Source organism: Danio rerio, chromosome 6, assembly GCF_049306965.1.
Source record: "Danio rerio strain Tuebingen ecotype United States chromosome 6, GRCz12tu, whole genome shotgun sequence".
NCBI lineage: Eukaryota > Metazoa > Chordata > Actinopteri > Cypriniformes > Danionidae > Danio > Danio rerio.
The window spans coordinates 11042234-11067075 of record NC_133181.1 but is presented as its reverse complement, the minus strand read 5'-3'; the positions used below and the strand labels follow the sequence as shown (position 1 = coordinate 11067075).

Below are 24842 nucleotides of genomic sequence, written 5' to 3'. Positions count from 1 at the left end.
TATAACATAATGATAGCTTTGTCACATGAAGCATATCAATGAATGCATGACAGTGAGATTACAGCAAACACAGTCATACACCACTGCTGCTCTAACAGAAGAAATCTGCAGTTATCTGTCAAATTATATATATATATATATATATATATATATATATATATATATATATATATATATATATATATATATATATATGCAACTATATATGTGTAAATTTGGTTGAAATACAATAAATTTTGGATGTTTCTTTACCTTAGCAACATGCTCCAGCCAGCGTCCAAGAGCAATGAACACAAAAAGCATCGGCGGCGTATCAAAAAACGTCAGAGGACTCTGTTTGGCTCCTTCAATCATGGCTACGATCAGCACTGTGAATGAATACACATATGCAATGGTGGTGGCCAAAACGATGAGCACGTCCATGTTGGCCACACCATGTCTGAGTGACCGGTATGCTTGTATGTAGAAGTACCGACCACCTAGAAACTGAACAAGAATTAGAAAATAAGAGTATTGAAGAGTTTTTGGTTGGCACATATATAGTGTTCAACAGTAGAAAGAAAGTCAAACAGGTTGGGAACAAGTAAAAAGTGAGTAAATAATGACAGAATTAAACATTTTAGGTAAACTATGCCTTTAAACATTATTATTAGAAATTAAATAAGTGACACTATATGCCAATTCAGCTTTATTTTAGAGTATTACAAATTACATGCATCAATCTTCACATAAAAACCTAGAAATTCGAAGCTGTAAAAGCAACAAATGCAAAATGTTAGTTAAAAAACCTTCTACTGTATGCCTACTTAATAACACTGTAAGTCCTGTACCTGAACATTCATTCATTCGTTCAATTATTCATTATTTATTTATTGCCATGTCAGCTACTAAGGTTATTTCATGGCAAGAGCATTTCAGTAATTAACAAACATCAACAGTAAAAAATAAATAAATGAATATACAGTTTAAATAAGATTTTTCTGGTTAATACATGTTCAAAATTCGAATACTTTTTCTGGTATCACTTTGTTACAAATGTCCTTAAGAGAGTTCTCATCATAAAAAGTCTTTCTGGAGTCATTAAAAGCAGGGCAGTCCAGTAAAATGTGTTTTGCAGTCCATTGGGGCTTTACAGTGCAAACATTGGATAGGGTCTTCATCTTTGAGTAAAAATTTATGTGTTAATCTTGTATGTCCAATACGACATCTGGTAAAAATGACCTAATCAGCTCGTTTCTTAAAATGTCTTAAACCTCTGTGTGTAATTTCAGGCTGGATTTCGTGTAATTTATTGTTTTCCTGAGTATCCCACTCCTCTTGCCATTTGTTTAAAATATAATTGTTAATAAAAGGTCTCATCTCTGATGGAGAAGTTTCTGTACCTGAACAGGAGTGCAGAGCAGGAAAAAGGCCAGGTTAATAATGGAAAGACCAGGGAGGATGTTCTGGTCCGCAGGCATGGAGCCTCCATGTTCCTTGTGCTGACTGTCCATCACCATCATGTAGATCATCAGACCCATCACTGGGATCCCAAACACAAGGCTGAACAGAAACGAATGCTTCCATCTGCAGGTGCACAGCAGTTTACACTATTACACTCACACTCTCTCAGATAAACACACACATGCAAAATAAATGAGGTTAAAAAAGATACTTGCTGCCGAATTTCCTCTTGGTGATCCAGCGTGTTGTTCAATCCCTCGTTTTTTATTAAAGACACACCAAAACCCAAACCCTAAAGAACAGGGGGGGAAAAATGGAAATGCGTAAGTAAAAATAATAGTAACAATTTACAATAAGGGACACTGTTTATTTTATTAATTCATTCATTTTCTTGTCGGCTTAGTCCTCTTTATTAATCTGGGGTTGCCACAGCGGAATAAACCACCAACCTATCCAGCACATTTTTATGCAGCGGTTGCCCTTCCACCCGCAACCCTTCTCTGGGAAACATACACGCACACATACACTCATACACTACAGACAATAAAGCCTACCCAATTCACCTGTACCGCATGTCTTTGGACTGTGGGGGAAACCGGAGCACCCAGATGAAACTCACATGAATGCAGGGAGAACATGCAAACTCCACACAGAAACGCCATCTGAGCCAAGGTTCAAACCAGCGACCCAGCGACCATCTTGCTGTAAGGCAACAGCACTACCTACTGCGCCGCTGCATCGCCACTGTTCATTTTAGTTAACGTATTTACTTACATGAACAAACAATGAACAATACTTGCACGGCATTTATTAATCATAGTTTAACATTAACTAAAGCACTATTAAAATTCTGTGTTGTGCTTGTTTCATTAATCTTAGTTAATGCACTGAGTTAACGTGAACTGTATTTTCAATGACTAAAGTTAACGAAGATGAATAGATGATGAATATGTGTATTGTTCATTGTTTGTTTATGTTAGTAAAAACATTAACTGTGTTCCGTATTGTAACATAAACACAACATTGAAATGAGATTAGTACTCCTTATACTGTACCCAACTGTACCCAATTCAAATTACGTTAAATTAAGCAAATTTCAAGTATATAATTGTCAAATTTGATCAACAAAGTTGTGTAAAAGTAACAATGTACGTTTAGTCATTTTTGCCTTGTCATTTTAAGCGCACTGTGACATATTTTAAGTACTCTCTGTTTGTTTTACTCAAACAATGTAGTACTACATTCAAGTAAGCGATATATTACTTATTGCAATATGAGGATGGAAACAGTCAACGTTATTTTAAACATTAAAGGGAACCCATTATGCCTCTTTTTACAAGATGAAAAAAAAAAGCCTCTGATGTCCCTAAAGTGTGTATCTGAAGTTTCAGCTCAAAATACCCCAAAAATAGTGTTTTATAACTCTTCGAGACTGCCCCTTTCAGGCTTTGATCCTAATTGTGCCATTTTGGTGACTGTCGCTTTGAATTTAACTGAGACCGTGCTCCCATTCATCTGTTCATAAGAAGGTGGAGCTACAAATGCCTATGCGCTAGCATAGTGGCAGATTCTAAAACAAGACTAATGTCCTATGCTAATGAGGGTGAGATCATCCATGATGGGCGGGCCTTTCCCTGATGATGACATGTACAAACTGAAAATGTTTTTATCAAGTGTGATTATAAAAAACTATATTATTACATTTTAACCAGTAGAAGCTGGTTATATTCACTGATTGTTGCCACACAACTGTTTAAACCTCTCATAAAAGTGATTGTTGCATAGCAGGTTCTCTTTAATGTCCTTTTGAGCAGAAATTTAATCAAAGTTTTCATAAATCAGCAAGTAACTACATTTAACAACAATAGAAATGATTGTACAGTGTAAATATATTCGGAAAAAAAGCTTAAAATGCAAAATGCCCAGTATTTTCACCTTAATATTTTGATATTTTCTCTAAAATCACTGTAAAAGTGTACAATTTCAAGCAAAGTATATTAACACTGTCAAGCTTAGTAATATAGAATTTCCTTTTGTTCATTGTTATGCCTGAACTAGACAGAAATTACATCTGTTAATTCTGTAGTATTATTATTTTAATAAGTAGTTGTCTACTAATAAATAAATAAACAAATAATTGTACCTCAATAATTCGGACGATGTCTCGAGAGCCTACCAAATCCGAGTCAAACTTCACATGGGCTTTGTTTGTGGCCAGCGCGACGGATGCTTCCTGTATTCCCTTTGTCCTCAAGAGTTTGCTCTCGATGTTGTGGACACAAGATGCACATGTCATACCGGTGACCTGATGAAATATCAGCGTCAGAACTGAAATCCACAAGACTGAAACACACTCCAATAAATTGAGCATCTCTAACCCTTCTTTTGTTGAATTCTACATTAGACCTTCATAAGAATTTCCATTTCATCTCTCTAGTTTATGAGAAAAAAGAGAGAGTAGTGAGGCTTTCTTTTACAATATTTAAGTTTTGCTAACACTTTAGTATGGGGAATACACAAATTCAGTGTTAACTATGACTCTATAAACTTCCCGTGTTTATTTAATTTAGTTAGTAAGGAAGTTAAATGGTGTTCAGGAAAAAAAAAGGTATTCTGTCATTATTTACTCACACACACTCCACTTGATCCAAACCTGTTTTCTTTCACAGCAGAATGAACCACCAATTTATCCAGCATATGTTTTACGCAGCACCCATACATTCTTTTATTCACACACATTCACTATGGCCAATTTGGCTTATTCAATTCACCAATACAGCATGTCTTTGGACTGTGGGAATCCGGAGCACCAGGAGAAAACCCACGCAAACACAGGGTGAACATGCAGACACACATAAATGCCAACTGAACCAGTTGGGGCTCAAATCAGAGACCTTCTTGCTGTGAGGCGATCGTGCTACCCACTGTGCCACGTGACGCCCATTGTAAATACACTATAACAATATTTTATACTTTAAATAATTGTGTAAGTAAAACAATTCAAAGCAAACAGGGCAGCAAAAACGTGCTTTAATGGTCTAAATAGAGAGAAAATATTTATATTTGGGCTATCTATTCTTTTCATGGAGATAAAAAATAGGCAAATATGTAAGCTGATAAGCAACTAGTGAAAATGACAATCTTTTCAGACTAAAGTGATTTTCTTTAAATGTATCTTAAAAATAAAGACAGTTCAACCAACCAGTTAGTGTGTAATTTGTGTGTCAATTATTTACATTTACAGTCATTTAGCGGATGCTTTTGTCCAAATTGATTTACAAATGAGAAGGCATTCAGCAATTCAACAAGAAGAGGCAATGCATACAAGAAGTGCTCGTAATTCAAAGTAACTTGTTTGTCCTCAGAGAAATTTAGTGCTAAAGAAGGAGGGTTTTTTTGTTTTGTTTGAGATTATTTGAGAGAGTAAGAGAAAAGGTGTTTCTATAGGTGGTTTTGGTAATATTCACAGAAGTGAAATATATTATTAGGAATATTCTTGTTCCAGAGATTGTTAACATTTATTAAGTTAAAAAAAACGACTTTGTTCTGGCCTCCACTGTGTATAAATGAATTACAAAAATTTGTATATAAAAAGTGATTTAACACTGCATATATAATCTGTTATAACACAATAAAGTGGTGGTGGTGGTGATGGTGTTATGAGCATTACAAAGATACAAATGCTACCAACATTGAATTCAGTTTAATAAACCTAAAGAGAAGAAGAACATATTTAAAATAGTGCTGGGTAAAGAGTAATCATGATTGATCACATTAAAAATAAAATGTTTGTTTTGACAGTATATATTTGTGTGTGTGTGTGTGTGTGTGTGTGTGTGTGTGTGTGTGTGTGTGTGTGTGTGTGTGTGTGTGTGTGTGTGTGTGTGTGTGCTATGTATTTATTATGCATATGTGATACAGACATACATAGAAACAAAATGATACAAAACATTTAGTTAAATAGATATTTCAATCCATATAAAATGGTATAATTTATTCAGTTGGCTCAGTCCCTTATGTATCAGGGGTTTCCACAGCGGAATCAACCACCAACTATTACAGCAATGCCCTTCCAGCTGCAACCCAGTACTGGGAAACACTAATTTACACACACACACACACACACACACACACACACACACACACACACATACACTACAGCCAATTTAGTTCATCCAATTCACCTATAGTTCAATTCTTTGGACTGTGGGGGAAACCGAAGCACCTTGAGAAAACCCACGCAAACACAGGGAGAACATGCAAACTCTACACAGAAATGCCAACTGGTCCAACCAGGACACGAACCAATGACCTTCTTGCTGTGAGGCAACAGTGCTAACCACTGAGCCACCATGCCGCCCCAATTTGTATTATATATACATATATTTTATATTTAAAAATAAATAAACATTTTCTCAAACACACACATGCCTGTGTGTATTTATGTACACTAAAACAATCTTTTAATTTGGATACGATTAATAGCAATTCATTTTTGCCCAGCACTAATCTAAACTTTTTTGTTTTTACAAAATCTGAAAAAAAGTGATCATAGTAACAAGATCAAGCAGAAAAGCACTCACAGAGAGATCCAGCACACCGTCCTGGACTGAATGTTCTTCCATCACTGAAGCACCAAACCCTAAGTGAGAGATAAGCTGGACGATCTGTGCTGGGTCCAGAAGCCCTGGATCATACTTCACCTCTGCCTTACCAGCCATCAGGGCAACCAACACAGATTTAATACCTAGATAAACATCAATACACATATTAATCAAACCATATAGCAAGCGACGTCATCATTTACTCAGCCTTTACTGGTTTCAGACCTTTACAAACTTACGAACTGTTAAACACAAAAAAAGATATTTTTAAAAATGCTGGAAACCTAAAACTATTGACTTTCATAGTATTTATTTTTCCTATGAATGGGTACAGGTTTCAGCTTTCTTCAGAATATCTTCTTTTGTGTTCAACAGAAGAAAGAATGTCGTAAATTTTAGATGAACTATCCCTTAAACAGAACTATTCCTAATATACTCCTTTTTACAGGTTGTATTACAGTAGTCAACATTTGAATTGGATCAAAAAGGTTTTTTTAATTGTCCTACAACAAAACAAACCCGGGCTCATTGTGGAAACGCCAACTTATCCAGCAAGTTGTTTTCGCGGATCCGCGAGAGGCCGCTGTGTGCGCTTTTTCGCGTCTCGAACGCCTCTCAGGAGCGCGTGCCGTTCGCGCCCGCGCTGTTCTCGCGTGAAAAGCTGCCGGAGGCCGCTGTAGAGCGACCGTCCGTCCAACTGACTGGCTGAACGACTGAACGATCGACCGGCCTGCTGGCCCGGTCGCCCTCCTCTTCCTCCTCCTCCTCCTTCCCTAAACCCAAGCGACGGTTTGCAAAAGCCGTCCAGAAAAAAAAAAGCAAAAGCCCTTGTCTTTGATTTTGACCGTGTTTTCGGATCTCGCCGCGTTCTCGCCCTTATTTTTTGGATTCTGTTTTTCATCTTACCTGATTTTTGGAACCGCTCTTCCCCGGACTTGATCCCAGTCGTCCCCTTGGCCGGCTCCTCCTGCTCCGGGCCGTTGCTCCGCCGACGTAACGCTGCGAGCTAAGCTGACAAACTGGTTACAGCGGTAAAGTCCTCCACATGGAGGCGAGCTGTCAGCCGGCGAGCGCGAAGAGGAGGAGCGGAGCGGCGTCACACCGCCCCGTAGCGTTCGCTCAAGAAAAACTAATAGCGGCCATACGTACCTCCAGCCAAGTAAATCGCGGTCTCCAGAAACGTCCGCGGGGCTATGTTTCCAGAATGAGCTTGGGTTGCAACAAAACCGGTGTTGTTCAATAGTTTTAGGACAATTTTGATCAAATTTTTTTATCCATTTAAATGTTGAGTACTGTATATGTCACTTCAGCTCAAAATACAAGACAAATTAGTTATTATATCTATATACTTCACTTTGGACAGAAACAAAAACATGCTGCTTTTATGTGTGTCTCTTTAAATGCAAATGAGCTGCTGTTCTCCGCCTCCTTTTCAGACAAGGGCTGTGCCTTTACAGCACATGACTTGGTTCTCTTTGCGTCAGGGTTATGTCAAAAGCAAGCAAGTGCCCCATTTCTACTAAGCGATATGCTTCAGTGCAGTACAGTACAGTACAGTATGTTTTAGAATAGGTCATCCTGATCAGGCTGACAGTACCATTATGGTAGATGTGGTGTATTGCTCAAATAAGAAAGCTGTACAGCCTGTTCACAAATAGTTTTTTTCCAACTCAAGATTGTTATTTTAAATGTAGAAGCTTGACAAATTAAGAGAGGAAGCTGCGCCTCTCAATGCTTACCGCACATTTATATGCAATGTAAATGGACTCATAAACAACAATAGAGGACATACAACAGATTATGTTTTTGCTTTTAGTCTGTTTGTCACAAGATCTCCTAATCATCCCCATCCACTGACTAGGCTGCATCACTGTCTCTCCACTCCATCAATAGCTGGTGTGTGGTAAGTGCACTGGCACCGTTGTCCTGTGGCTGCCGTCACATCATTCAAGTGGATGCTGCACACTGGTGGTGGTCTGGAGAGACCCTTTCCCCTCATGATTGTGAAGCACTTTGGTTGTATGGCCATACACAATAAATGCGCTATATAAATACACATTACATTACAAGAAGAGATTAACTTTGTTTGAGCATGGTTCATTGCTGCACGCCGTCATTGTATTGTAATTCCTTGACTCTGCATTTAAAAATGGTGCTTTCAGTGGTGGTGTCCTGCTAGCTTTTTGCATTCGCTGGTGGCAAGCTAATAATTCTCTTGTGAACCAATAGCATCAAGCAGTGAGTCCAACTTCACCCTTTTAGTACCACAATGTTGTGCAATCTTGTAAAAGGGTGCAAAAAATAGTGGTAAGGTATGGTTCATTATTTTGGTTCCTTAGTGGAAATAGAAATAAATGTGTACCATACTGTACTGTGAACGATTGTTGAAGAACTCGCATGTGTTTCAGTATATTGGATCCATGAAACAGCATGGGCCCTATCATACACACGGCGCAATGCGGAGCGACGCAATTGTTGTTTGCTAGTTTCAGCTAAGCGCAAGAGTCGCTTTGACGTTTTGCAGCACGCTGTTTTAATAGCAAATGCATTTGCACTCAAATGTGCGCCCATTGGCATTCTGGTCTAAAAAAGGAGGCGTGTTAAGGCGCATTGTTAGCGCGTTGCTATTTTGAGAAACTATAATAGATTGTTCAATAGACCAGATCAAAGCAGGTCTATAGTCCACCGCAGAGCATGTTAGTTGTGCGTCTCGCTTACACATTGGTTAATACACACAGGATGTATAGCAATAGGCAAATATCTTTACATATGAAAAAGAATTAACAGAATAAAATATTACAAAAATTATTATTTTCTAGCCTACATAAATATAAAAACCACTGTCTTCATGCCTTCTTCATCTCAGGGGGCTTTTTAAGTTTATTCATGACATTTTGCTTTTGAATAATGTTATTATTAGTAGCAGTATTATTTATTACATGCATATTTATATTTGTTTTATTAAAAACAAGCTTAGGTTTGACCACCTGTCAGGTTTTAAACCATAGGGGGCACAGCATGTGTATTTGGATATAACTCAGTTTTTTGACCACACTTCGTCATTATTGTTCATTTATTCGTTTGCTGGAAATTAGAACTGAATTTAGAAATAGCTTTAAAACAAATCTTTGTGCTTAATAAACTAAATTAATTATGTATTTTTAATTAAGTGGATTCGGACACGCCCTTAATGCAATTTGCGCCCTGAACTTTGAACTTTGCCCCTGGATCGTCAAAATAGAGCCCCATGTTTTAGACTGGCTACAGCTGCACACTGCTAATACAACTCAACGAGACTTCAGTTCCTTTAATGATATAGAGAATAACTGATACAGAGAATGACTCCCATAGGAGTGGACTTTGTGCTTTGTAACTCTGCAGATCTTTTTCATGCTCAAACTGCTAAGTTAAAGGACTATATAAGGACAAATGTATAAAAAGCATAATAGGACCCCAATAAATACAGTTCAGTTACAAAAAAACACTAAATGCTGTTTTTACCTTCATGTTTCACCAGGTTTCTTTCAATGTTGGACACACAGGATGCGCAAGTCATCCCTGTCACATGAACGAAACATTTCCGCAGCTCTCTTTCCCCTGTACCGTCAGCGTTTTCTTTGGTGATTGGGCTTGGTGAAGGTTTGGACGGGTGTCTTTGTGAGGGCAGGTGTTTCAGACCACTTGGCATCTGACTGACCGATGAAACTTCACAAATTTCTGAATCTTAGAAAGAGAGAGAAAAGTGCACCAAAATGATTTAACCAGTCCTTACAGTGACTACTCAATTTTAATATTTCTACAGTATAATTTAAAAAAAAGAAGTCATGAACATTTCCTGAGAGACAGAGAGAGCACAGTCAGCCTAAAGCCTCTAATCCGATTAACTACTTTCTCTTTTAAAGGTTGCCATGTCTGGGTTTTGAGTCATTCAAGAATACTTCATGTTACTCTAGAATGGCAACCTGTGCAGTAACCAAGGAAACCATTGTTCTGGACAGATTTGGCTGGCAGAAGAGAAGAGAAAAGAAGCCACTGTCTAGACCAGATAAAGATTGGCCTGTTTTGTGATATCTACTTGGCTTAACCATCAATGAAAGATTAAAAGCCAAATTTTAAGCCTTTCTTTTAAATTTTGACAAGTCTAAACTACACATTTAGGTTAAATAAAAGATCATTTATGTCAATGTTTCAAAAAACACATCTTTTTAAAGTTCCTAGCTGCTATGTTTTCACTTATCTACATGCATTTGCATCAGTACTGTACGAGCACATTGTAAACAACCCAGGCTTATTCTGAAAACGCACCTCTATATACATTCCTGGAGAGCGCCAAATACATCCCAGGAGCTACATTTTTTTACAATTTTTGTTTTCACGAATCCACCAGAGGCTGCTGTGTATGCTTTTTCAGATCTCAAATTTCTCTCGCGAGTACCATTCGCGCCTGCTGTTCTTGCCCAAATCCTGAATGACTGACTGACTGACTGACCGATCAACTGACCCACTCTCCTCCTTCACAAAATTCCAATCAACCAATAAGATTTTAGAAAATAAAAACTGTACAGTTTCTGTCGAGTTTAGGCTTACAATCAGGGTTAGGTGTTGCTAAATCATTGTAATTCAAATATTATTTGACACTGTTTTTAGGAAAAATGTACAAAATTACATCTAATTCAGAATCACTATGTGCTTCAGTCAGGGCTGATATATATATTAACATGTATGTAATGTTTCATGACAGATTACAGGTTGTTTCACTGACATTGTTCTGAAGTTAAAACACTGATTCAGCAATTACAAGTAGAAGTATAGAATTTTTTTAACAAAACTTCTAATAATGTAGTTAAGGATTTACTATACAGTATGCGGGTCTCACACTTCCTATCTTAAAGTTGATCATTATAGAAATGTGATTCGATCTACAGAATATACAATGATAAGATTGGCTACCATTAATGAATCTATATTTGACTGACAGAAGGCTACTACATGCACTCAGCCATTAAAAATGGAAATGACATAAATATAAAATATGAGACAAACTGTCGTTACATCCAAAATTGCATATATTTATTTATATATTTTTAAAAAGTATGTGAGCCTGATAGTATGTCTGAGTTCATAGTATTCGAAAAAAGAGTAGGAGAGAAGTACCAGGATGACCTACAGTTGAAGTCAGAATTATTAAACCCTTGAATTACTAGCCCCCCTTTTTATTCATTCATTCATTTTCTTTTCGGCTTAGTCCAAATAGTTTATTAATCTGGGGTCGCCACAGCGGAATGAACTGCCAACTTATCTATATGTTTTTGGACTTGTGGGGGAAACTGAAGCACCCGGAGGAAACCCACGCGAACACAGGGAGAACATGCAAACTCCACACAGAAACGCAAACTTAAACATAATAGTTAATAATAACTCATCTTTTCCACAATCACAGTAAATCATATTTTATTATATATTTTATTATTTTCATATTTTCTATACAGCTTAAAATGACATTTAAAGGCTTAACTAGGTTAATTTGGTTAACTAGGGCAATTAGGAAAGTTATTGTATAACAATGGTTTGTTTTGTAGACTATCAAAAAAAAAGAGTTCAAAGGGGCTAATAATTTTGACCTTAATTAAAAACTATTTAAAAATTACAAACTGCTTTTATTCTAGGCGAAATAAAACAAATAAGGCTTTCTCCAGAAGAAAAAATATTATCAGACATACTGTGAAAATGTCCTTGCTCTGTTAAACATCATTTGAGAAATATTTAAAAAAGAAAAAAAACTTCAAAGGGGGGCTAATAATCCTGACTTCAACTGTAATACTAGATTCTAAAGTGTGCATCCAAGGGACTACACTACAATGCCACGCGACAGAAGTCATGAATGGAAGTGAAGCAGCGCAACTGACACGGGTAGGTCATGTGATAATGGCGTAGTACATCAGAATTCCAATCATACTACATAGAATATACTTTTCTGACAGTCATGTTGTAAATTTAAATGTAGTACTATTGAAGTAGTAAGTGATTTTAGACACACCCATTATATTTCATAATAAGTTGTGACACTACAATCAGCTATATTTATTATGTATTAGCAAATACCTACCTTGATTCAGCCACGCTTCAAATCCCATGTCTTCAATCTCTGCCCGCAGTTCTTCCGGACAGGTCACAGTGGAGTCAAATGTTACAATTCCCTTCTTTTCCTGTAAGTAAACTTTTATGGAGCATACCCCAGCTCTCTGGGACATCATCCCCTCAATGGCTTGAACACAAGAGTTGCATGTCATTCCTTCTATTCCAATGGTGACACTCTGGGTCGGAGTACTGGCAGAATTTAATCTAGAGCTCCAACCAGGAATGGAAACCCTAAAATTGCCTGGCGGAATCTCCTCCAGGAACCCTTTAACCGTCTCTAGTGTCAGCAGGGATGGGTCAAACCTAAGGTCCACACTTCCTTTTTCCAATGAGACAAATACAGAGTTGACACCCAACATTCCCGACAAGGTCTCGGTTATGTTCTTCACACATGACCCGCAATGCATCCCTTCAACTCCTAACGTCACCTCAGACCAATCAGTCGACAAAGGCTGTATTTGACCTTGCAAAGCCAGAATTAAAGCATCAAACCCCATGTCTTCAATACGCTTTCTCATATCCTCTGGTGTTACCTTTGCAGGGTTAAACCTCAAAATGGCTTCTTTATCGCTCAAAGACACCTGGACTCCAATGACACCTTCAAGACGACCAATTTGTTCTTCAATAGACCGGACACATGACTGACAGGTCATTCCCTCCACCTGGATCTTCACCATGCCCTCCTCGGAGGGCAACTGGTGGACTAAGTTGTGCTTCAGTCCATCTGGTTCATAACCAAAATTATCAAAAGCATGTTTTGTAGGGATCCAACCCTCCTGTTGACTTCCATTCTCCTAAACAAATGGTTTAAATGATTAGCTTAAAGATATTGCTTAACAGTTTATTGGCATATTATGTTGTTTCACTTTGTGTATCTGACAAGCTCCTTCTTACTGCATTTAAAAGGAACTACAAAGCACCCGTTAACCAAGCAGAAGGATTAGCATAACATTTTTCCATCTCACAGCATCAAAGAGAGCAGATTAGTAAAGGTTGTCCAACTGAACAATCACAAGACATGCATTTTCTCCTGCTCTTAAGACATTTGCACTGTTACAATTGAGTTTTGATGACATTTGATCCAGTGTGGTGTTTGTACGTAAAATTACATTAGTGTTTTGACCACTGAATAACTCAAACGCAACTGTTTGGAGATGCAAATAGTAAACATTAAATCATCAATCTCTGACTAAACACGTGCATGAAAATACTCACAACACATGCAAATACAGAAACGCACTGCAAATAGCACAGACCACAATGAAAATGTGTCGAGGGACCCCAAAAAGTTTATAGATGGTTTATTAGATTTTATGAAGATGCACTTCCACTGCAGAATCATCCCGATCGATCTAACATTATAAATCCTTTGCAAATAGAAACATGAAATCATCTGGTGAAATTGTATTCATGTCACAATATGTATCGCAAAATTATTTTTTTCTTCGTAAAGTTAGATTTTCCAATATCGTGCAGCACTATTTCAAAAAACACCATTTTAAACTGAAAATATTGATTAAAATGCTGATTACTTTGCCCTTTTAACATACTAGGCACACAACTAAGAGTGAATATGTGAATTCCCAAATATTCTATGTAAATCATCACTTCACAAATGAAATTAGGTCTAGATTTATTTCACTTTTATCCACCGTTTTCAGTTTTTTTATAGCAAAACCTTTTTTTAGTGTAAATGACAACAAGTTTGGTATCTTGCTATCCAACGTGATCTGTTAATATGACATTATTTGTTGTTAAGTTCAAATAAAATGCTTTGTGTAGTTTACTTCTTTTAGTTATACTGTTAGTGGTGCTACTCTGGATTTTAATATGCACTGTAAAAATACTGACCTTAAATTCACTGTAAATTAATGGCTAATAGTTGCATTACTTTCACAATAAAATACGTACTGTAAATTCACAAAAATAATAACGTGAGGTAGTTCACTTTAATTTACTGTAATTTTGTTACATTAAATGACTGTGAAATTACATCTATATAGCGTAACTTCACAGTAAATAGTAAAGTTTATTACTGTGATTTCACAGTATTATCTTGTGGAATTAACTATATTTTACTGTGAAGCAGGCTTTCCTCGGCTAGTCATGCTGAGATTCCCCCTGACTTTGAAATCATTTGGTTTAATGAACCAATTACTTTTGTTCCAGTTTATCACGTTTTTGGTAAAGCACAATGTTATGTTCATTAATTATTTCATATTTCCATGTTAACCTTATAAAATAAATAAAGGTGAAAATTTACTATGACTTTCATGTTGTACTATGACATTCATGTTGTTTCAAAACAGGATGATTTTCTTTCAAGTTATTTTTGTAACCAAATGGTTTTCGGGGACTGCAATAACATTCTGTTATTTCTAAATATCAAAAAAGTGCCAATACTGACATAAAAGTTCATTTGTATTAATGTTTATGTTGAATGAAATAAAAACTGTTTAATTTCCTTTAACTAACATGTAAAAGATAAAGCCCTTTTTACAGTAATCATGTAAAAATCTGAATACAAAACATTACTTTGAATATTTGTTAAATGCTGTAAAGTGATACTAATGTAATTTACTGTGAAAAATTAGAGTAACGTTGTGAAAATCTAGAATTTCCTTACTAAAATGTAATTGTAGGTCTCTTTAGATAACGTGTATCTTTTGAAAAGCCAGCCCACTGACAGATTTTGTACCTTAAACCTTCTTTTCTGAGTGTACCACTGTGTACTGTTATTTTACAATTAGGCTTCAGATAGGTCTACAACTTTTGTAGAAAATATTTAGGTATCATTCTGGAAATTTTTAAACGCAGTTTTCCCTCATTTTAAACGTGTTTGCTATCCTAACTGTAATAATAGAAACTGACCTTATATTCCGTGGGTCCATCTTTACTATTCTGTGGTAAAGAGCAAACGCAGAGCTCCGGGTCGCAGTGGCACAGGGGTTTGCAGTCCTTCATGCAGAGCTGCTCTCCGCCGACTGGCCCATTATCAGGCGACTTGGAGATAAACTTGGCAAGATTACTGAAAGGACTGAGTTTATTCATTGTGCCGGTGTCCCAGAAGACCTAAGACCGGAGTTTAGATTACCTTTCGTTAACAAACAATTGCAAAGCAGGAGTCTCAGGTGTGTGACATGTCTGTGCCGTCCTGTGGCGTGATGGTGCGCGCGCGTTTAAATCCCCGCAGGTTTTGCGCTCCGCGTGTCTTCACGATCATCTGCCCCGGTTGAGTTTGCACACGTCACCGCCGGGCAAACTTTTGCTCGTACATTTTCTGTCAATGATTAAACTGATTTATGTCATCGAGTGCAAAACTAACACAAATAAAGGTTGTAAATCAGTTCTGAACAAACCGAATAGCTCTCCACAGCAAAGCTGACAGTATTGAAGTATGAACACTGAAAATAAGAAGAAAATAATGCTGTGGGACCTCCCGAAGGTACAAGCAAGGGCAACGACTTGACACTAGATTTACATTAAAGGGATAGCTCACTCCAAAATGGACTTTTATTCAACATTTACTTATGAAGGCTTGCTTTATGAGTTTTGTTTTTCTGTTAAACAAAAAAGAAGATATTCTGAAAAGATGTTACAAACCAACAATTGACCTCCATAGAAGGAAAAACAAATAAGCCTACATTGAAGTCAATGCTTACATTTTAAAATAATTGAGTTTGTTTTCAACGGGGCAAAAAAGTAAACAAGTTTGTAAAAATTTTATCACGAGTAATGATGACAGAATTGTCAGTTTGTGGTCGTTAATTTACAATAACCAAGTCCATCTCCATTGTTAAAGTTCTTTCTTTCTCTACAGAAAGGAGTTACTCTCGATTAGTATAATATAGCAAAAATAATAAGCCAACTGCTTTTTTTTTCATATTTATATTTTCCTATTTGTTCCACTTTATCATATATAACCATACACTCAGGGCCGGATTTAGTAATTTGGGGGCCATAAGTAGAGCCAGACAGAATCTGCGGACATTTATTTCTGGGAAGAATTTTGTAAAAAAAAAAAAATCTCCGGATTTATGCTGAATTATTTTGGGAGTATTGTAATTAAAAACTTACATGAAATAAATAATAATAGCCTTTTGACTTTTATTTAATGTATACAATGCAAATCCATCTAGATTCACTTCATTTGATAAACGAAACAAGTGTATCATATAATACATCTACTAAAAGACAGAAAATATTACTTTACAAATGTATTACGAAACGTATTTTGAAATGTATTTACAAAACGTATTGTAAATACATCAAAAGAACACATTTATATTAGTCATTATTAGTACTGAAATTATTTGAAAAACTGAATTTATATAAATGTACTCACATTTACACAAGTACACAAATAGACTCAATGATGGGCAGAAAATCTGCAAATTCCTGCATGCGCAGATTCCGAGTGGGCCTAGCCATAAACAATTCAAGCCATGGGACCCAGAGTCCTACACAGTAATATGCACTCTTCGTATTTTAGTTAGCTGTCCCTTTCTTATATCACTCAGTCTTGAGTTCTCTATTGTTTTTAGCTCTACAATTTAAAATATTTGTTTGCTTAAAATGAGGTAACAACTAAAAATAATGAATAAACTATTTGGTTTTTCAAACTAAATTTTCATCTGATTTGACTGCTGGACTGGTCCATGATTGGGGGGACAAGGGGACACAATTGCACAGATGTACTAATTAAGGTAAATTTGTATTTACCTTAATTAGTACATCTGTACAATTGTGCATTTGTTAGATGCTTATCCTACAAAATATGATTGAAATGACATAATTTATAATTTATAGAAACTTCTAGGTATTTATTGCGGGGCCCTAAAGGCCACTTACCTTGCTTATAGGTTAAATCCACCCCTGCATACACTCAAACCATAATAGCAGTGTGAATCATTCATTCATTCATTTTCTTTTCGGCTTAGTCCCTTTATTAATCAGGGCAATTGTTTTACACAACGGATGCCCTTCCAGCTGCAACCCATGGAAAACACCCACACTCTTTCACACTCATACACAATGGCCAGTTTAGCCTATTTAACTCACAAGTACTGCATGTCTTTGGACTGTAGGGGAAACCGGAGCATTTTTAGGAAACTCATGCGAACACAGAACATGCAAACTCCACACAGAAATGCCAACTGACCCAGCCGGGGCTCGAACCAGCGACCTTCTTGCTGCGAGGTGATTTTGCTACCCACTGCGCCACCGTGACGCGAACAGTGTGAATGTGTTTGTTAATGGTATTTGTCAAAATTCTGGAAAGGACTTATTTTTCAGTTAGGTTTTATTTCTTTTCTTTTTTTATTTAAAAAAATGTCCCATATAGATTGGCATGGGCCTATATTAGGCTATTACAATATAATGTGTATGAATTATTGAGGAAATAATATGCTTTCAGGTTATTAGTATGTTAAAAAACAATTTGTTAAGCTCATATTTTCACCATTGACAAAAATTGAGCAAATTCAAATGCAATTTTTAAAATAAATATGGTCACACTTTATTTGAATGTACATTTCATGCTATTAACAAACCATTAACTAGGACTTTTTACTCAAAAACTAATACTTAGCTGCTTATTAACAGTTAATAAGGTAGTAGCTGGGTTAAGATATTGGGTAAGATGAGGGATGTAAAATCAAATCATACTTTATAAGTGCTAATAAACGGTTCATGTCTTAATAATAGGCAGGCATAAGCCAGTAAATTGTGTGAAGTTTTACTTAAACTATAGTGTTGTCATAAATGTGAAAGTCTTGTTTATTGTTTAGTTTAAACAACAAGGGAGTAATTTAACCCCCCACATAAGGAGTTTTTTTAATGCTATAAAGCAAAGTACAAAGCAGTACACAGTCTGCAAACACATTTAAATGTAAAATTAATTAAAGTCGTCTTAAAATCATATTCTTTAGACAGAAATTGTTTCTGTTTAGTTACTACAAGCCCAAAAGTCACAGAGGGATTTTAAACTATAGGATACTATAGCTTGTACTAATGCAACAACTGGCTGAAAAATAGAGGAACACAGTCTATGGACTGGACTGGAGAAACAAAGCGCCAACCAGTGGTGAGCAAGTCAAAATGTAGTATTTGTGCTTTCCACTAGGGCGCATGCGTGTAGCCGTGTACATTTCCGTTAAACCAAAGAGAAGGTGTACAATAACCATCAAGATAAGAGTTTCCACTATTAAAAAGGTAAATACAAGTTTTCATAATTTCTTTAAAGTAACGTTACCTTAAAGTAGGCTACTACAGTATGTTAAGTAAACATATCTACTAACGTTACCACATAAGGTAGGCTAACATATGAAAACAGCCCAATCATTCATCAGTGTTGCAGCCACCAAAATACTACGAATTTATGTTTAACATGAGGTTAAAAGTTCCACCTGAGTATTTTTGTACGGTTTTTCATGTTGTCTGTCTGTTGTTCAAAAATTATTTAACAGCACGATTTCAAATCTATGCTGTATCAAATCTTACCTTGCCCATATTGTACACTAGATGGATCCATACATCGCATCGCGAGAAGCAGACCCCGTTGTTATGTCGTGTCTGATTTCTCATATCACAGTCACATGACTGTCATGAACTTTCAATTATTTTTAATTACCAATGACATCGTTATTCCAAGAACATCCATACAAAAAGGCAGGCAACATACAAAACGCAAGCAATGCACACTCATCAACATTGGCATGTAGCTGAAGGATAAATTAAAGATTTTATCTACTAAATGGAAATTTATTATTGGTTGGTGATATTATTGGTTGGTGAAAAAAAAACTATAGTTTTTGAACCATACTACCATACTATAATTAATTGTATTATACTGTATTATAACTCTTTATAAAGGAATGCTAAAACATACTGTAATATTAGCAATAGTGAACTAATAAACTGTAAGAAACGCTAAAGTATACTTTAGCGTTTACCACAATTAACTAATAAATTATATATATTCTAGTATAATATACCCTGTATAATAACAGTACTCATCGAGTAATTTGTTTTATAGCTGTAGTTTTATTACAACAGCAATTATAAAATTGCCACATAAAAATAACCCAAGTACTTTAATATAGTAGGGTTCAAAAACACTATACTATACTATACGACTATACTATACTATACTATACTATAGTAGTCAACATTTGGATCATCATTTGGACCCCCCACAACAATAAATACACATTACAGACTATACTATACTATACTTTAAATTACTGTACTTACTATACTATAAACTTACTATAAATTACAGTCTTTTTTTCCTGTGGGTATGCAGTCCTGATTTTAATGTTGTTAAACTAAGGCACCTACCCTGTTATGTCCTAGGAAAACTGTTGGGAACAAAATGTTTGCATGTCTGGCAAGACTAAAAGTCAAAAAGTGTTTGGACACTTTCATTTAGCACTTCTCAGTGTCCCAAGTTGGTCTGTTATTGGCCTCCCACATCACTTTGTCTGCATTTGGTTTTCATTCAGATGGCATGTAATGAATCAGGGTGAATTGTTTTGCGAGTTCATTTGCCCAATCTCATCCACTTGAACTGACCATGAGTCCATCAGTCTCAAGAAAGCGACAAATTTTTCCATGTAATATTTATTTAATCTACCCATATATAATGTACAGGTCTTTACAATGCAATCTAAAATGATAATAAGTTAACCCTCAAGTGGTTCTAAACCTTTATGAGTTTATTTCCTCCGTTGAACACAAAAGAAGATTTTTAAAGAGCTAAAACCCTTAACATAAATAGTAGGAAAAACTAGTACTAAACAAGTCAAGGGTTTTCATCGTTCTTTAAAATGTCTTTGGTTGCGCTCAATGATAGAAAGACAATAAAATTTGGAACAAGTGAAGGATGAGTACATGATGTCAGAATTTTCATGTGAACTGTCCCTTTAATGAACATTGAACTAATTCTCTCAAAATGCAAGTGATATATTTTATTCCAATGTTATCTCACGGCAATTCGTAACTTTTTGATTTAGTGGCTAATTCGTAGGATCTCATACGTACAATTTAGTACGACTTGCTTATTTCCCAATGACGGTTGGGTTTAGGGGTAAAGGTTGGTGCTACGCCTCCTTTTAAAAATCGTCCACATTCTGATTGCTTGCCACTGAACTGTGTCATAGCTCATTACCATAAAATGGACTTGATTTCAGCTCTCCTTGCCGCCTACACCGGCGAAGATAATCCATGCCACTCCTCGCCATCGGCTCCCGTTGAAAATGAATGAGTTCTGCTACTTTGACGCTCTCACTACTTTCGTTGTAAACGCACAGTACTATGACGAATTCATACAAATTAGCCACAAACCTGACAAAACGTAAAATAGGGATGTTTTCTAGTGAGATCAGGCTGTTTATTCATACAGTACAGTATATTTGTGATCTAAAATGAGTATATTTTACAAAATAAGAGAGTTTATTGCTACTGGCCCAGTTTTAAAGCATCTGTGTCCTGTTTTGGCTGTGAGCTGTAGGTAGTATCATCTGCTGACTGTGCTGTCCTGCACAGGTAGGTGTATATTAAAATAAAAGGCTTCATTTGTCAAGCGTTTACACCCATAATGCGAGGTCTGTTGATGTGGACCCCAATTAAACACTCTCTAGGGTCTGTTACAAATGGCTTACTACCTCATCCCGTTCCTGCTTGTTTTGTGTGCTTCCACAGATTGACCTCTCAGTGTTGGTGAAGCTCCCAGACCGGCTGCCCTCTGCTTTCCTCCGTAATGAGTTCTCCACCTTCAGGGGAAGCCCAGAGGAGCTGTAGGCCAGAGGGGGGATTGTGTTGACCAGTATCAGCTGCAGGGGTCTCCTCTCCTCATGGTAGCGGCACTGCATGTACCGGGCGAACGCGGCACGGTAAGTCTTGTTGAAGAGTGTGTAGATGAACGGGTTGACCGCCGATGATAAATATCCAACCCAAACAAACACATTCATCAACCCGCCTACCAAATCTTCATCGCACACGGAGCCGCACACCACCGCCATCACGTTCGTCACAAAAAACGGACACCACATGATCACAAAAAGTAGGAAAACCACGCCGAGCACTTTGGATGCCTTCTGTTCATTGCTGATGGACTGCATGGATCGGCGTCCGGATCCTCTGGAAGCTCCTTCTCGGCAGATTGATGAGCGTGAGAAGAGACGCTCAGAGGAAACTGAACCTCGAGGGAGGAGTCCAATGGTGGACGACCATGTTGGACGCACGATGAGTTGGTCCAGGCACAAAGTCGCTTCGCTTTGTAGAGCACTGATGGTGAGAAAGTATGTGACGACCATGATGATGAGCGGGACGAAAAACGCCACAAACGAGCCAATCAGGACGAAATTGTTGTCCGTAAGTTGGCAGCTTTCGTTGCGGAAGACTTTGGAGTGGTCATGAAGGCCGAGGACTGGAACAGGCATGGAGATAACTTGAGACAGATGGAGAGAAAATGAGAGTGAGAAGACAGCTTTGGCAGGCCAGTGTTAATGGATGCAGACTCAGTTGTTTAGCATTTCAGAATTGAGCTGGAAAGTAAGGATGCACCAATGTGGATTTTTTTATATTGATGCTCAGGGACGGGCAAAAATAAACTGAAATGTATTTTAAATAAAACACCAAATAGCTCAATTTTACATGTATCAAAATAAACTACAAAATACAGCAGCCACAACAAGTATCAAAATAAAAGTTCTTGATGAAATTTCTTCTCAAACCTTCCATCAATAGGCATATTTGATCAGTCTCTTCACCATTAAACTGACTTAGTGAAGTTAACAGCAACAGCGTTTGAAAGTTTTAAGTCCACTGGTCCGCACCTTGTTCACCTCTACTCCTGTGAGACAAAAACACCTGAGTAGGTATTCATAAACCTCTTCTCTTTGAGCAAGAAGGTCACTGGTTTGTGTCCCGGCTGGGTCACTTGGCATATTTTTAATATGAATTTTTAATTTAAAAGGGTATATATTTTGTATTTATATTGTATTTTAAAAGGGTAATATATGAAGAAGTTATTTATTTTGTTTACATAATTTGTATAAATAAATTTACATTTTGACAGAGAGACATCTTTCCTCTTCATTAACTATAAAGAGCACCTGCAGATCAACTCCTGGCATTTGAAACCACCAATGAAGTATTTTAGGAATTACCACTGTGGGACTTATTTTAATCTTGTTGATGTCTTTTTTTCTTGGCTTCTACATCAGCAACCCATCTAAAACTACTATTATTAGTACAGTTTACTCTTTCTCTCAAGAGTTTTTCAGTTCTTCTTTAACTGGAAGTGTCTCAGTCTACCCCCTTAGTGAACACCAGTCTTTAGGTGTTTTTGTTGTTGCATAATTTCCATCTATAAGCATTGAAGCCCTTCTTCAGTATTAATCAATTTTCTCTTCTGATCTCAAGCCTAGGCAAATAACTAAGAAAGCACCAATCAGAGGTCACATTTTTATGATGTCATCATGAAGACTTCAGTATTTTACAGTATTTTAAAAATACAAAAATACAAGACACTTAAGTATTTTGATACAAAATATTCACATATTTTCATAAACCTTATCAAATACAAATGACAACATACTATTTTGTACTTGAAATACGGATCAGAAATACCGCCCATCTCTGCCGATACTGATAACCGATAGCTAGTTACATTTGGAAGCCGATAGCCGATATATTAGCCAATAACTATAAATATATATTTTTTTTTGTAAAACTCATAGTTTACAAATGATTTTACATTAAAACATTACTTTCAGTAAAGTTTATATTGATCTCTGAATATATATATACAGTTGAAGTCAGAATTATTTGCCCCTCTTAGAATTCTTTTTCTTTTTTAAATATTTCCCAAATGATGTTTAACAGAGCAAGTAAATTTTCACAGTATGTCTGTTAATGTTTTTTCTTCTGGAGAAAGTCTTTTTTGTTTTATTTTGGCTAGAATAAAAGCAGTTTTAAATTTTTATGAACCATTTTAAGGTCAAAATTATTAGCCCCTTTAAGCATTTTTTTTTGACTATCAACAAAACAAACCATCATTATGCAATAACTTGCCTAATTACCCTAACCTGCCTAGTTAACCTAAATAACCCAGTTTGGCTTTTAAATGTGACTTTAGCTGTATAGAAGTGTCTCGAACATTCTAGTTAAATATTATTTACTGTCATCATGGTGATAAAATAAATCAGTTATTAGAAATGAGTTATTAAAACTATTATGTTTAGAAATGTGCTGAAAAAGTCTTCTCCCTGTTAAACAAAAATTGAAGTAAAAATAAACATGGGGATAATAAAATAAAAATAATTAAAAAAAATTATAAATGACAAACAATATACATAAAGATAATAAATATAATATAATGTAAATAAATATAAGTCACTAAATAATAATCAAAATCAAAATTCAAGCGTTAAAAAATTGTAATAAATTGTGCTAACTCCACCTAAATTTGTTTTCCGACTACTAACCACAGCATTGAAAATAGCAGGATATCAGTATGGCTGCTAATATATTGTGCATCCCTACTAAAAAGCTTAAAAAACACTCGTACCCACAGAGATGGTCCAGGCTGCGATGATTTTGACGCGGGCTTTTGTTAGGGAGTTGGAGCGGCTGTGGTGGATGGGGTTGCGGATGGCGATGTATCTGTCCAGAGATATGGCGCACAGGTGCATGATGGAGGCGGTGGAGAAGAGAACGTCCAGGTAGATCCAGATCGGACACAGGGTGCGAGGGAGAGGCCAGGTGTAACCTAACACACAAGAGACATAAAGTTGAAGTTTTTATTCTTTATTATTATAATTCCGTACATTTATATAGCATTTTTCTGGACACTCAAAGCACTTTATATATATCCACCTGGATGACGCAATGAAAGCCGTATTGGGGCAGACCGTACACCACACACCAGCTGATTGGTTGAGATTTTTAATGACCACAGTAAGTCAGGACCTCGGTTTAAAGGGCACCTATGGCGAAAAATCTAATCTAATCTGTTAAAGCTGTTTGGACAGACATGTGTGTAAGTATAGTGTATATACTGTCATATTGGGGTGAAATAAACACCCAGTCCTTTTTTTTTTATTTAACAACATAAAAACGGTGGACCAATTGGAGCGGTTTTCAGATCGACCGCAACTTGACGTAGGAGTGCGGTCCCCCCGCCCACCAATATTGATTGACAGCTGCGCGCATTAACATGTCTCCGTAGTAATGCATATAATCATATCGAAATCATATCAGTTTGCTAGGATCACAATCATCGTCAAACGTGATTAAGAGTGAGTTTTACAAGTTTAACATGTTTTAAAACGTGCGCACGTGTGTAATGAAGTACAGCGATTCACTTCAGATTCATTTCATCAGCACATCCGCGTGTCTCTGTCACCGTCTCTCTGTGTGTGTGTGTGTGTGTGTGTGTGTGTCTGCGTTATGTATGTATGTGTGTGTCTGCGCTACGTGTTTGTTCTATGTGTGTGTGTGTCTGCGTGTCACCGATATGTATGTGTGTGTGTGTCTGCGCTACGAGTCTGTGCTATGTGTGTGTGTGTGTGTGTGCGCTGTGTGTGCGTGAACTCATTGTTGCAACTCCACAAAAAAATGCATCAAATACTGATTGGTAAAGTTCCTACT

The 24842-nt window shown here is 36.6% G+C and overlaps 3 protein-coding genes across 10 annotated transcripts in view; 1 reads left to right on the top strand and 2 right to left on the bottom strand.

The window, feature by feature from the left end:
* atp7b (ATPase copper transporting beta) overlaps positions 1–18738 on the bottom strand; it is a 41786-nt gene extending 23048 nt beyond the window's left edge. For 2 of the 6 annotated variants that reach the window (XM_009302193.5, XM_073953682.1), the window contains exons 1-8: positions 18687–18738; positions 12154–12979; positions 9549–9770; positions 6027–6190; positions 3587–3748; positions 1659–1735; positions 1383–1566; positions 253–486 (exon numbers count right to left, since the gene is read on the bottom strand). In XM_009302193.5, the coding sequence (XP_009300468.3) occupies positions 253–486; positions 1383–1566; positions 1659–1735; positions 3587–3748; positions 6027–6190; positions 9549–9770; positions 12154–12979; positions 18687–18695 (1878 nt within the window). In that variant the 5' untranslated portion in view covers positions 18696–18738. Of the gene's footprint in view, positions 1–252; positions 487–1382; positions 1567–1654; positions 1736–3586; positions 3749–6026; positions 6191–9548; positions 9771–12153; positions 12980–15056; positions 16193–18686 lie in introns of those variants that run through there. The other 4 variants (XM_679323.10, XM_068221887.2, XM_073953685.1 and 1 more) reach the window with 3 other exon arrangements.
* Positions 1–24842, top strand: part of gpr155b (G protein-coupled receptor 155b) — a 698693-nt gene that overhangs the window by 672050 nt on the left and 1801 nt on the right. The window lies entirely within an intron of this gene.
* Positions 18802–24842, bottom strand: part of htr2ab (5-hydroxytryptamine (serotonin) receptor 2A, genome duplicate b) — a 30669-nt gene continuing 24628 nt past the window's right edge. For all 3 annotated transcript variants that reach the window (XM_073953714.1, XM_009302195.5, XM_073953713.1), the window contains 2 exons: positions 23761–23961; positions 18802–21636 (listed from right to left, as the gene is read on the bottom strand). In XM_073953714.1, the coding sequence (XP_073809815.1) occupies positions 20834–21636; positions 23761–23961 (1004 nt within the window). In that variant the 3' untranslated portion in view covers positions 18802–20833. The remainder of the gene's footprint in view (positions 21637–23760; positions 23962–24842) is intronic.